This window comes from Zingiber officinale, chromosome 2A, assembly GCF_018446385.1.
Source record: "Zingiber officinale cultivar Zhangliang chromosome 2A, Zo_v1.1, whole genome shotgun sequence".
NCBI lineage: Eukaryota > Viridiplantae > Streptophyta > Magnoliopsida > Zingiberales > Zingiberaceae > Zingiber > Zingiber officinale.
The window spans coordinates 150160643-150175112 of NC_055988.1; the positions used below are offsets into that span (position 1 = coordinate 150160643).

Consider the following 14470-nt stretch of genomic DNA (forward strand, 5'->3'; position numbering starts at 1 on the left):
GTTAGCAACTTCTCACCGCAGCAGATGACAACGTGGAACTTGCCACATCATCAAACCGCACGAAATCGCAAGATTATCACCGTAGGAGATGAAAACTGTGTGTGTGTGTGTGTATATATATATATATATATATATATATATAATGCCCTGCACTTATAGGTGACTGAGTGCAAATCTACGCCTCGATCCTCAAAAGTGAATCAGGTCTAGATGCATGATCCCATGAATGTACAGGATACATAAGTGGTATGTCTGCAATAAAATCCTCTCTCTCTCTCTCTCTCTCTCTCTATATATATATATATATATATATATATATATATATATATATATATATATATATATATATATATATATATATATATATATATATATATATATTAGCCCGCACACCCCCGTGTGGGTGATGTGCATGGGCGCCTCACACGTAGGGAGGCGCCTCCGATCATTAGAGGTGCCCCTTGCGTGAGAAGCGTCCACACTCGTCGCCCACGTGGGGTGTGCAGGCTAACATATGTGTGTGTATATGAATGACACTTTGCACACTTTTATATCAGCAGCGGTGGACGACATCCGACGTGGGTGATCTGACGCAGTCAAAATCTAAATTTTTAAATCTCTTTCTCATCTATATGCAACAACTCTCTTCTCTCTCCTTTAATTGCATGCAAAATGATTTCTACAAACGAGTACCAAGGTGATATTGATTTCTACAAACAATCACCAAGGTGGTGTTGCCACCACCCACCTTGGTGTTAATTTGTAAAAATCGACACCAAGGTGGTGCTGGTTTTTACGCACCAACACCAAGTGGTGCACTAAGACTATAAACCAGCTCCACGGTATTGTGCTAGTTTATAGAAATCTATATCAAAGGGTGTACCAAGGCTATAAACCAGCACCGCAACCAAGGATACAAACCAACACCAAGGTGTAGCACGACACCTTAGTGCTTGTATGTAGGCTTGATGCACCACTTGGTGCTAGTTTCTACAAGCCAACACCAAGGTGTAGTACTGATTTGTTGCCTTGGTTGTAACACTTAGTGTTGGTTTTTATAAATCAACACCAAGAAAAACCAGCACTGAGATGATGCTGATTTCTATACCACACCTTGGTACTGATTTGTAGCTTTAGTGCTGATTTGTAGCCTTGGTGCATCACTTGGTGTTAGTTTATAGGTGATGCTTATTTGTATAAATCAACACCAAGGTGTTGTGCTGGTTTGTAGCCATGGTAAGTGGTGCTGATTTCTATAAATTAGTACCACCTTGATACTGATTTGTAGAAATCAACACCAAGATAGTGCTAATTTCTACAAACTAGCACCACACCTTATGCTGGTGTGTAAAAATCAACATCATTACAAACTAACACCACACTAAATTAGTACCACCTTGGTGCTGGTTTCTATCAATCAACATAATTTTGCATGCAATCAAAGGAGAAAGAAGAGAGTTATTTCATACAAATGAACAAGAAAATAAAAGAATTATATTTTGACTATGTCAGATCATCTACGTCGGATGCCACCCATCACTACTCCCATAAATATATATATATATATATATATATATATATATATATATATATATATATATATATATATATATATATATATATATATATATATATATATATATATAGTTGACATTAAATATTTAATTTATATCTATTAATTTTAAAAAGGATTAATTTATTTTTATAAAAAAATTTTATCCATCACTAGATAAATAAAAAAGCACTTGTAATGGATACCTATCCATTCAATAGTATCAGATGAAATGTCTATTATAAAAAATTTATTTATTAATTTATTAAAATTGACGCTCAGTTTTTTATACTTAAGAATACGTTATATCGCTGCGGACCCTGACAAGAAAAATGTCCACTTTAAATTCATGCGTCGGCGGTGCACCATAAATTATTGGGAGCAGTAATAATATAAAGGGTACGGCGTTAATCGACCTTATCCAATTTTCATGGACCGACTCCATATTAATAATTTTAAATAAAATAAAATAATATCAGTCGTATATATTATTATTCTTTTAATTAAATATGTCCTTTTCTTTTATCTTTTTGTTGACAATGACTCGATCGCAGCTTTTGCCCTAATATGCTATTCTATCGTCTAATTTCATTCAGAAATTATATTGTTTGATTTAAGTTGAAGTCTTTATCGGAGTGAAATATTTTACTGACGCCGTTTTGTTTGCGTCCACGTGTCCACATCACGATGATATTTTCTAATGCCGCTCGTGTGAGAGCCTTATTAATTAATTTTTAAATTTTTTGGTATTTTTTTAATTATTTAAAATTATTGTAATCGATCCAGCTCTACCTGACACTCTTCCTCTTTAAAACCCGCCCAAATCTCATCGCTAAATCAAAAAGGCAAAGCTTAGCGAGAAGAGAGAGAGAGAGAGAGAGAGAGAGAGAGAGAGAAGCGTACTAGGGCAAAATTGAAGCAGAGATGGTCACCGGATTCCGCCGCACGCTCTCGCTGCCGCTGGCCAAATCCGCCTCCGTCCCGGCCCTCCGACGCTTCCGCGGCGAGAAGCGGCAGAGCCTGCGCTCCACTAGCCTGCCCGGCCGTTCCCACCCCACTGTCTCCCACCTCCTCGACCAGATCCGATCCGCCCCCGGAGATTCCTCCTCCTCCGGGGTGGACGCGATCGACCGCCTACTTGGTGCGGTGGACGACCTCCTCCGCCTTCCCCAGGCCCGCGAGGCCCTCTGCCGCCGCCCTGCCTGGGCGGATCGTCTCCTCGACGCCTTCCTCCGCCTGGCCGACGCCCACGGATCCTTCCGTTCCGCCGTCCTCTGCCTCTCCGATCGCCGCGCGGAGGCCCAGGCAGCGATCCGGCGAGCAGATCCTGCACGGCTCGCCTCCGCCGCCCGGTCGCTCCGCCGGACGGAGAAGGAGGTGTCTCAGGTGGCCGCGGCCATCAAGGATCTGGCGAGATCCGCGCCGCTTTCTCCAGGTCAGTGGGCGGACGCAGCGGAGGCCGAGATCGCGGGGGTCCTGACGGATGCGGTGGCGGCGACCGCGTCGGCGTCGGTGGGGGTGTTTATGGCGATCGCCGCCGCGGCTGCGGCGGAGTCCGCGTCGCTGTCGAAGGATTCCTGGAAGGTTTGGCCGACGAAGAAGGCAGCGAAGGCGAAGGAGACGGCGCCATCGGCTGCGGCGGAGGGATTGGTAGAGGGAAGCGGCAGGGTGTTCAGGAGTTTGGTTAACATCAGAGTCGCCCTCCTCAACACAGTCACTCCCTCATTGTAGATAGTATACGAGATCCTGTTGGAATATTTTGTACAGAGACGATCGCTCAAAGTATCCACAAGGAAGGGGAGGAACCAAAAAAAAAAAAAAATACACAACAAAAACAGAGTTTTTCTTCTCATCTCGTTCCCTGTTTTAAAAAACAAAAAGGAATTTCTTGTTAATTTTATCAGCACTGTACCAGTGCAACGGTAAAGTTGCTCGTGAAAATATTCTCTTGTAATCTCGTATAAAAATACAGATAAGATGGTATGCTATTGATTCAATATGGCCTGATTTTTTTTAGAATCCCATATTGACGGGTACGCTAGTGAATGATAGTGACATATGATTCTATAATATGTGATTAAAGAGTTGAAATAGCACAAGAAGCTGAGGTATATAGGTCGGGCCGACTTGGATCTGGTCGGATCAAACTCGAAAGGAAAGGGATTGAAGAAAATTATTGGACTTGCACTCGGGCCTCGACCATAGTAAGCCTCGGAAATGTAGAGCATTTGGGTTCGGAACTGAATAACATTAGATGCCCGGGAATCGGACTCAAAAATTGGGGTGGTGCTGGACATTGTAGATTTGGGTTTGGAAAGGTTAGGAATAAAGAGAGCGAAGGATTAACCAGATGATATGTTATTTTAGGAAGAGGCGACGGGCAATGAAGGAGACCAATAATGAAGAGGATTAACCGTTACGAAAAGAGATAATCAAAGGGGCGGACAATAATGATGATCAGCTACCATTACATAAGGGGATCTTAATGTTGACGTTACTCGATTAAAGCTATAAAAGAGAACGTGTAATAGAAGGAAAAGGACCAACTTTTCTCTCCTCGATCAATAATACTCTCTTTCGTTCTACAGTATTTTAATTATTTTCTAAATCTCACTTAAGTATCCGATGGCCACGTGAGATAACTCCTGGATTCAGAAATAGCAAGGAGTTTTTGGCCGTAAAGCATTTAAATTCTATCATATCTATCTCCTAAGCATTGACTATAAAGAAATCGTTCGGTTCTCTTTATCTCGCGGTGAAACTGATAGTGATGAGGGAGAGACCTTTTTGTAGTGAAGACTGTGAAGTGGTTGGCTGGCTCGATTCTAGTTTTCCATCAGCGCCTTAGCGCTTTACTGTCAGATCTTGACGTGTGGAGACGCCTTTTGAGCTGAGATCATCATGCGGTGGGAGATGAGTCCTCGTCTCAGGCGCATTCAATTCGATCCCAATGATTGGCACGAAAGAGTCGGCTCTTTTCTGCTATTATTATTACTCACATGAACTGGCCCGATAATGGACGCCCTACACAGCTTTTGAGAAATCGATTGCCAGATTCCAATGTTGCATTGACACGTTGACACTACTGAAACCATACACCTGAATTTTAAACATTAAAATTTAAAAAGCGTTTTTTTTATTAAAATGGTTAAAAGGTTTATTTTTTAAAATTAAAAGGAACCTCGTTTTACTTTTTAAAATTATTATTATTATTTACACTATTATAATAGATATACGATTATAATTGCTAAACAATTATAACAACTAAGTTACAGCCTAATTAAATAGGTATAATAAATATGATTTTTGTACCTATAATTTTGATTCCAGATAAAAAATTTTAAAAAAATCTTAAAAAAGAGCAGCCTTTTCATTTTTTTCCCTCAAAATTTTTTTTAACTCGATAGGGAAGAAACTCTCTGTGATGACCTTGTGGTGTAGCCTCACCGACTCAAAACAGACTCGTTGGGCGCCACGCCACCACATGCAACATCTGTTACCTGTCTCTCTTCTCGTGCGCCAAACTTTTTTTTAATAAAAAAATAATCATTTGCTAGATTAATTATTAATTTAATTTGTTAATTAATTAATCTACTCTTCTCTCCCCCGTTATAAATCACATGCCTTGGATCGCCAAAAACACGCAGAAAAAAGATAAGCGAAGAGCACCAGAGGAGCAAAGGCACACCTGAAATGGTCGCCGGATTCCGTCGTTCCCTCTCCCTTCCCGGCCAAAGCCTCGGATCCAGCCCGACCCGCCGCCGGGGTCACCACCTTCGCTCCACCAGCCTCCCCTGCCTCTCCCACCCCGTCCTCTCCCGCGTCCTCGACCAGATCCGCTCGTCCTCCGACCACGCGAGCCTCGATCGGATCGAGCGCCTCCTCGCCGCCATCGACGACCTTCTCCGCCTCCCGCACGCCCACGGCGCGCTTCGACGGCGCCCCGCCTGGGCCGACCGTCTTCTCGACGCCTTACTCCTCCTGGCGGACGCCCATGGTTCCTTCCGCTCCGCGGCAATCGCCCTCGCCGATCTGAGTGCGGAGGCCCGAGCCGCGGCCCGGCGGTCCGATCCCGCGCGGATCGCCTCCGCCGCCCGCGCCTACCGCCGGACGGAGAAGGAGCTCATCCGGGTGGCCGCGGCCGTCAAGGGCCTGGCCAGATCCACGCCTCCGGGGCAGTGGGAGGACGTGGCGGAGGCCGAGGTCGCTGGGATCCTGACGGAGGCAGTGGCAGCGACAGCCTCCGCATCGGTCGCGGTGTTCTCTGCGACCGCATCGGCGGCAGCCGCGGTCGCCGCCGCGATGTCTAAGAATTCTAGGCCGTTTTGGCAGATGAGGAGGAAGGCGTCGAAGAGGGAAAGTGAGACCATGGAGGAAGTGCCGGTGCCGCCGATCGAAGGGTTGGAAGAGGGAAGCGGGAGGGTACTAAAGGGCCTGATCGACATCAGAGTCTGCCTCCTCAACATTCTCACTCCGGCTTTGTAAATTTTGGGGCTAAATTTAAAATTTTGAAAATTTAAACAGCAATGAGATAATTGTACATGGACTAGTTTTTTCTTGTAATTTTACATATGTATTGTAAAATTTGCACGGGGTTTCAAATTAATTTTCCAAATTAATCACGAAATACATCAGAAATAAACAAACGAAAAATATAAATCTGGTCCGAGACAATGGTGCAATGATTATTAAATAAAATCATCGAATTAATGCATTAAACATGCTAAAGCTGTCCATTGTTGACTCAATTATGGACTAAGAGAGAGGATACTTGCAATAATCGAACTCACATGGCCATCTATGCAACAACGGAGAGGAAAGGAACAAAACAAATAAAAAAGAAAGAAAACAAAATCATTAAAAAAAAAATACAAGCATTATAGAAAAAGTATGGATTAATAACAAATAAATAATTGATAAAACTTGATTTAAGTTTATCACGTGCGAGAATCTATTTCCAGCAAACAGTTTTGCTGCGTACAGTTAGATACATACCAAAGTTCCATGTGACCATCTGGCATGATTAAGTGTCTTCAGAATGATTACTTATCGATGTATTATTGATGCTAGCTTCAAGGTATGACCTAACAAGCAGACACAACACTCGTGCATCATCGAATATTAATGTCGAATTAGTACAGTAATCAAGCTGAAAACAAGAACAATTCACAGACATGAATATGGAAATAATAGTAATTAAGAGATGAGAAATGAGCTCGTCCAGCTTAAAGAGACTAATCTATTATGTATTATTGATGTTTAGCTACAAACTGTGACCTGACAAGCAGACAGAAACATCAGCTCGTGCATGTTATATTATCATTAAAGATGGAATCTAACCTGCTTAACACGCATCGCAGACAATAATAACTGTAATCTAATGCATGTATGTGGAACTCAGTAGTAGTTAAGAAACTAAAGAGGTTACCAGATCCAAATTGTATGCTTCACATGTCGTATTGAACTTATCTGTAAAGATTCCAGTTGCCTCCATTCTGCTGAATTCACGATACTCGATCTATAAGTAGAGGAAGTTCTGAGCTCCTCGGTCGACACATTTTCCAATCAAATTGTCTCAGGTTATCTGCTTTCCAACACCACATAGTAATGGCTGCAAGTCAGCCTTTCCATGTCCGATCCATCAGTCTACCATCTAGAGATCACCCCTCCGTGCTCAAAATGGAGGAAGAGCTGAGAAAGTTCAGGTCTTTTATGGCTCAATCCTCTTTAACATCACGTATGATAGTGGATGGGATGAAGGGGCTTGGAGGTTTGTATGAGTGCATCGATGAGCTTCTTCACTCGCCTAGCAGCAATCAGCACTTCTCCAGTCAACAACAGAAGAAATGGATGGAAGTAGAGTTGGATGGCTCTATCAGGCTGTTGGAATTGCTTGGTGCCCTGAGAGATTGCGTGCAACAAATAAAAGACGGAATTAGAGACCATGAAATTGCCCTTAGAAGACGAGGGGCAGTGGCCAAAAGCAAGATACAGACTCACATCCTTTCTGATAAAAAGTTGCTGAAGAATATTCAGAATTGCTTCAGATCACTGAAGCATATGCATGAAAAAGATGCCTTCAGATGCACAGGAGATGAGCAATTTGGTCGCTGTAAGGCGAGCAAAATTCTGAAGGAAGTGAGATTGTTTGCTATTTCTCTTCTTCAGTTAGTCTTCAACTTTTTGTCCCTGCCAAGGCCAAAAACCAAAACCAGCAGATGGTCTCTTATCTCAAAGGCATTGCAGAACAGGAAAGTAACATGTGAGGGTGAGCATGAGGATGTTAAAGATGAAGCGACGACACATTGCCAATTGCAGATGTTTCAAAACAGCATCAAAAATTTGGAAGAAGGATTAGATTCTTTGTATAGAAGCATAATCCGAAACAGAATTGCCGTTCTTAACTTCTTCAGTTTGTAAAAAAACCTTTTAGGCCACTTACCCTCATTAGCATTAGAATTTTGGAGGAATTGTTAATGTTCATACCTTGTGCGAATTTTGTATATTAAATATATTATATTGTTTGATTAATAACCTACTTTCTCTAATTTTCCCTATGTTGCCTTTTCCATATTTTCTTGTGCTTTAAGAAAAGGAAGAGGTCCACAATTTTGGATCATAGGAACAAAGCTTAGGATTGTAAAAACAAAAAAAATTAATTTAATTAATTTTTCTAATTCTATTTGACATTCACAATTTATATACAATATTAACACAATTTGAAATTTGTAGACTTTCCTTCATTAATAGGTAGTTAGAAGAAGCAAGTTCATCCTATTGAAACCCTCATCTACCATAGACTACAACTGGCACCAAAAGAGTCTTGCTTCTATTCCCATCTCATTGGATTTAGATATATGGAAGGGGAATCTCTAAAGATAGTAGTAAATTCGCAAACCTCTCCAACTAGCATACAATAATTGAGTGGCCCTCTTAGGTTGATGCCACTCCATCCCACAATCGAATGGATTCCCATGCTGAACCTCTCCTGTGCAACCTTGCAATTTCGATTTTCAACAAAATGTGCCTTCATTTTGTAAGACCCAGCCAACACATTCTTGCTAGGAGGTAGGGGAAGAAGTTATCATGTATGTGTCACCTCCAATGCTTGTAGTTTAATTTGCATGGTATCCCTGTGATTTCATCTTCGTGCTGGCAAGATGGGGAAGTGGTTTAATTCCACCAAAGAAACATCAAATATGAACTACACCTATGGTTAGAATGGAAAAGAAATTTTAAAATAATATCATGAATCATCCAATGAAACAATATACTCTAGTAGCAACACAATGGACTGAGCTATTTTGGGTGCGACAAATTAACTTTGATCATTTGAAGACATACAACTTGAACTTCAAAATATTGTAAATTAACTCGAGTTTAAATTAGTGCAACAAATCTAACCTGTGGCTTGGCCCTTTATATTTTCTGCTTTGTTCACATGATAATTTGACTGGCCATATCATCTGAATGTTGGACAAGAACACAATGTTACTAAAGGAGTTCATTAACATCTCTTTAATCATCTTCTGGTGTCACTGATCTTGTCAACGCAAACAAAAGATTAGAAGGCCTTGCAACAAGAAGAAAATCGCATCTGAAAGAATGGAAAAAATCAAGACTAAACAGACCTTAGCAGTTGATCCAGGTTTGGAAACAATCATATTCCTTATAAAAAATAATTTCTGTTTACATCAAAAAGTTATGCTGTACACAGATCTGCATAAACCAATTTAAACCAATTTGCCATGTCACCATGTGACATAATTAATTGTCTTCTCTCACTTCAGGAGGCTACTGCATTTGGCTGATTATCTTGCACAATGATTAATCATTGATGTATTATGAGATGATAACTTCAAGGTATGGCCTCACAAGGAGACACAATGCTCGTGCATCCAATATTAGTATTAAATTAGTACACTAACCAAGCCAAGAACAAGAATAAAGAAACCATGAGGGTCACTAGGAAATTGAGAATTGATTAAAAGCACATGCATCTGACAAGCAGACCAAGACTTGAGAAATGAGCTTGTCCAGCTTAGAGAGGATAATCTATTATGTATCCTTGATGTTTAGCTTCAAATTGTGGCCTAACAAGCAGACAGAACCACAAGCTCGTGCATGTTTAATTATCATCAAATTAGAACAATAATCAATCTCACAAAGATGGAACCTAACCTGCTTAACACTCATTAAAGAAATTAGTAACTGTAATCTAATGCATGCATGTGGAACTCAGTAGTATTTAAGAAATGAGAAATGATTCGTCCTGCTATGAGAAGAGGTTACCAGATCCAAATTGCAGATTTCACATGTCGCCTTCAGCTTATCTGTAAATATTCCAGTTGCCTCCATTCTGCTGCAGGATACTTGATCTATAAGTAGAGGAAGTTCCAGGCTCCACAGTCCACACATCTTCCCATCAAATTCTCAGCTTCTCTACTTTCCAACATCACGTAGTAATGGCAGCAAGTCAGCCTTTCCATGTTCGATCCATCAGTCTACCATCTAGAGATCACCCCTCCATTCTCAAAACTGAGGAAGAACTGAGAAAGCTCAGGTCTTTTATGGCTCAATCCTCTTTAACATCACTTATGATAGTGGATGGGCTGAAGGGGCTTGGAGGTTTGTATGAGTGCATCGATGAGCTTCTTCACTCGCCTAGCAGCAACCAGCACTTCTCCAGTCAACAACAGAAGAAATGGATGGAAGTAGAGTTGGCTGACTCTATCAAGCTGTTGGAATTGATTGGTGCCCTGAGAGATCACGTGCAACAAATAAAAGACCAAATTAGAGACCATGAAATTGCCCTTCGAAGACGAGGTGCAATGACCAAAAGCAAGATACAGACTCACATCCTTTCTGATAAAAAGTTGCTGAAGAATATTCAGAATTGCTTCAGATCACTGAAGCATATGGATGAAAAAGATGCCTTCAGCTGCACAGGAAATGAGCAATTCGGTCCCTGTAAGGCGAGCAATATTCTGAAGGAAGTGAGATTGTTCACTATTTCTCTTCTTCAGTTCGTCTTCAACTTTTTGTCCCTGCCAAGGCCTAAAACCAAAACCAGCAGATGATCTCTTATCTCAAAGGCATTGCAGAACAGGAAAGTAACATGTGAGGGTGAGCATGAGGATGTTAAAGATGAAGCGACGACACGTTACCAATTGCAAATGTCTGAAAACAGCATCAGACATTTGGAAGAAGGATTAGATTCCTTGTATAGAAGCATAATCCAAAACAGAGTTGCTTTTCTTAACTTCTTCAGTTTGTAAAAGACTTTTAAGCCACTTACCCTCATTAGCATTAAAATTTTGGAGGAATTGCTAATGTTCATACCTTGTATGAATTTTGTATATTAAATATATAATATTGTTTCATTAATAACCTCCTTTCTCTAATTTTCCTTACTGTTTCCTATTTGCCTATTTTCTTGTGCTTTAGCAAAAGGGAGGTCCACAATTTTGGATCATAGGAACAAAGGTTAGGATTGTAAAAACATAAAAATTAATTTAATTATTTTTTCTAACTCTATTCGACATTCAAAATTTATAAACAATATTAACACAATTTGAAATTTGTAGACTTTCCCTCATTAATAGGTAGTTAGAAGAAGCAAGTTGACTCTATTGAAAGCCTCATCTAACCCTAGAGGCTACAACTGGTGCCAAAAGAGACTTGCTTCTATTCCCATCTCATTGGGATTGATATATGGAAGGTGAATCTCTAAAGAGAGTAGTAAATTTGCAAACCTCTCCAACTAGCATACAATAATTGAGTGGCCCTCTTAGGTTGATTCCACTCCATCCTGCAATCAAATGGATTCCCATCCTGAATCTCTCCCGTGCAACTTTTCAATTTCGACTTTCAGCAAAGAAGCATCAAACATGAACTACACCTATGGTTAGTATGTGTCGCCTCCAATGCTTGTAGTTCCATTTGCATGGAATCCTTGTGTGATTTCATCTTTGTGCCTCATGATGAATATCTGACAAGATTGGGAAGTGGTTTAATTCCACCAAAGAAGCATCAAACATGAACTACACCTATGGTTAGTATGGAAAAGAAATTTTAAAATAATATCATGAATCATCCAATGAAACAATATGCTCAAGTAGCAACATAATGGACTGAGCTATTTAACTTGAATTTCAAAAAATCATAAATTAACTAGAGTTTAAATTAGTGCAACAAATCTAACCTGCTGCTTGGCCCTTTATGTTTTCTGCCTTGTTCACATGATAATTTGACTGGCCATATCATCTGAATGTTGGACAAGAACTCGATGTTACTAAAGGAGTTCATGAACATCTCTTTAATCATCTTTTGGTGTTACTCTTCTTGTCAATGCAAACCGAAGAGCAAAGATTAGAAGGCCTTACAACACGAAGAAAATTGCATCTGAAAGAATGGAAAAAATCAAGATTAAACAATCCTTAGCAGTTGATCCAGGTTCGGAAAAAATTATATTCCTCATAAAAGATATTTTCTGTTTCCATCAAAAAGTTATGATGTACATAGATCTGCATAAATCAATTTGCCATGTCACCATGTGACATAATTAATTGTCTTCTCTCACTTCAGGAGGCTACTGCATTTGGCTGATTGTCTTGCACAATGATTAATCATTGATGTATTATGAGATGATAACTTCAAGGTATGGCCTCACAAGGAGACACAATGCTCGTGCATCCAATATTAGTATTAAATTAGTACACTAACCAAGCCAAGAACAAGAATAAAGAAACCATGAGGGTCACTAGGAAATTGAGAATTGATTAAAAGCACATGCATCTGACAAGCAGACCGAGACTTGAGAAATGAGCTTGTCCAGCTTAGAGAGGATAATCTATTATGTATCCTTGATGTTTAGCTTCAAATTGTGGCCTAACAAGCAGACAGAACCACAAGCTCGTGCATGTTTAATTATCACTAAATTAGAACAATAATCAATCTCACAAAGATGGAACCTAACCTGCTTAACACTCATTAAAGAAATTAGTAACTGTAATCTAATGCATGCATGTGGAACTCAGTAGTATTTAAGAAATGAGAAATGATTCGTCCTGCTATGAGAAGAGGTTACCAGATCCAAATTGCAGATTTCACATGTCGCCTTCAGCTTATCTGTAAATATTCCAGTTGCCTCCATTCTGCTGCAGGATACTTGATCTATAAGTAGAGGAAGTTCCAGGCTCCACAGTCCACACATCTTCCCATCAAATTCTCAGGTTCTCTGTTTTCCAACATCACATAGTAATGGCAGCAAGTCAGCCTTTCCATGCTCGATCCATCAGTCTACCATCTAGAGATCACCCCTCCATTCTCAAAACTGAGGAAGAACTGAGAAAGCTCAGGTCTTTTATGGCTCAATCCTCTTTAACATCACTTATGATAGTGGATGGGCTGAAGGGGCTTGGGGGTTTGTATGAGTGCATCAATGAGCTTCTTCACTCGCCTAGCAGCAACCAGCACTTCTCCAGTCAACAACAGAAGAAATGGATGGAAGTAGAGTTGGCTGACTCTATCAAGCTGTTGGAATTGATTGGTGCCCTGAGAGATCACGTGCAACAAATAAAAGACCAAATTAGAGACCATGAAATTGCCCTTCGAAGACGAGGGGCAGTGACCAAAAGCAAGATACAGACTCACATCCTTTCTGATAAAAAGTTGCTGAAGAATATTCAGAATTGCTTCAGATCACTGAAGCATATGGATGAAAAAGATGCCTTCAGCTGCACAGGAGGTGAGCAATTCGGTCCCTGTAAGGCGAGCAAAATTCTGAAGGAAGTGAGATTGTTCGCTATTTCTCTTCTTCAGTTCGTCTTCAACTTTTTGTCCCTGCCAAGGCCAAAAACCAAAACCAGCAGATGGTCTCTTATCTCAAAGGCATTGCAGAACAGGAAAGTAACATGTGAGGGTGAGCATGAGGATGTTAAAGATGAAGCGACGACACGTTACCAATTGCAAATGTCTGAAAACAGCATCAGACATTTGGAAGAAGGATTAGATTCCTTGTATAGAAGCATAATCCAAAACAGAGTTGCTTTTCTTAACTTCTTCAGTTTGTAAAAGACTTTTAAGCAGTTACCCTCATTAGCATTAAAATTTTGGAGGAATTGCTAATGTTCATACCTTGTATGAATTTTGTATATTAAATATATAATATTGTTTCATTAATAACCTCCTTTCTCTAATTTTCCTTACTGTTTCCTATTTGCCTATTTTCTTGTGCTTTAGCAAAAGGGAGGTCCACAATTTTGGATCATAGGAACAAAGGTTAGGATTGTAAAAACATAAAAAATTAATTTAATTATTTTTTCTAACTCTATTCGACATTCAAAATTTATGAACAATATTAACACAATTTGAAATTTGTAGACTTTCCCTCAATCCTCATTAATAGGTAGTTAGAAGAAGCAAGTTGAATCTATTGAAAGCCTCATCTACCCTAGAGGCTACAACTGGCGCCAAAAGAGACTTGCTCCTATTCCCATCTCATTGGGATTAGATATATGGAAGGTGAATCTCTAAAGAGAGTAGTAAATTTGCAAACCTCTCCAACTAGCATACAATAATTGAGCGGTCCTCTTAGGTTGATTCCACTCCATCCTGCAATCAAATGGATTCCCATCCTGAATCTCTCCCGTGCAACTTTTCAATTTCTACTTTCAACAAAATGTGCTTTCATTTTGTAAGACCCAGCCAACACATTTTTTGCTAGGAGGTAAGGGAGCAAATTATCATGTATGTGTCACCTCCAATGCTTGTAGTTCCATTTGCATGGAATCCTTGTGTGATTTCATCTTCGCGCCTCATGATGAATATCCGACAAGATGGGGAAGTGGTTTAATTCCACCAAAGAAACATCAAACATGAACTACACCTATGGTTAGAATGGAAAAGAAATTTTAA

The 14470-nt window shown here is 40.1% G+C and overlaps 5 protein-coding genes across 5 annotated transcripts; all 5 read left to right on the forward strand.

The window, feature by feature from the left end:
- Positions 1-2476: 2476 nt before the first annotated feature.
- On the forward strand, positions 2477-3283 carry LOC122044117. Its single transcript, XM_042604655.1, has one exon. The coding sequence runs from the start codon at positions 2477-2479 to the stop codon at positions 3281-3283; it is 807 nt and encodes a 268-aa protein (XP_042460589.1).
- Positions 3284-5245: 1962 nt separating this feature from the next.
- LOC122044118 lies at positions 5246-6037 on the forward strand. Its single transcript, XM_042604656.1, has one exon. It carries the CDS (start codon positions 5246-5248, stop codon positions 6035-6037), a length of 792 nt encoding a protein of 263 aa, XP_042460590.1.
- Positions 6038-7159: 1122 nt separating this feature from the next.
- On the forward strand, positions 7160-7972 carry LOC122044119. The gene has a single exon (XM_042604657.1). It carries the CDS (start codon positions 7160-7162, stop codon positions 7970-7972), a length of 813 nt encoding a protein of 270 aa, XP_042460591.1.
- Positions 7973-10017: 2045 nt separating this feature from the next.
- LOC122044120 lies at positions 10018-10632 on the forward strand. Its single transcript, XM_042604658.1, has one exon. It carries the CDS (start codon positions 10018-10020, stop codon positions 10630-10632), a length of 615 nt encoding a protein of 204 aa, XP_042460592.1.
- A 2182-nt stretch (positions 10633-12814) lies between these two features.
- LOC122044121 lies at positions 12815-13627 on the forward strand. The gene has a single exon (XM_042604659.1). The coding sequence runs from the start codon at positions 12815-12817 to the stop codon at positions 13625-13627; it is 813 nt and encodes a 270-aa protein (XP_042460593.1).
- Positions 13628-14470: the final 843 nt, after the last annotated feature.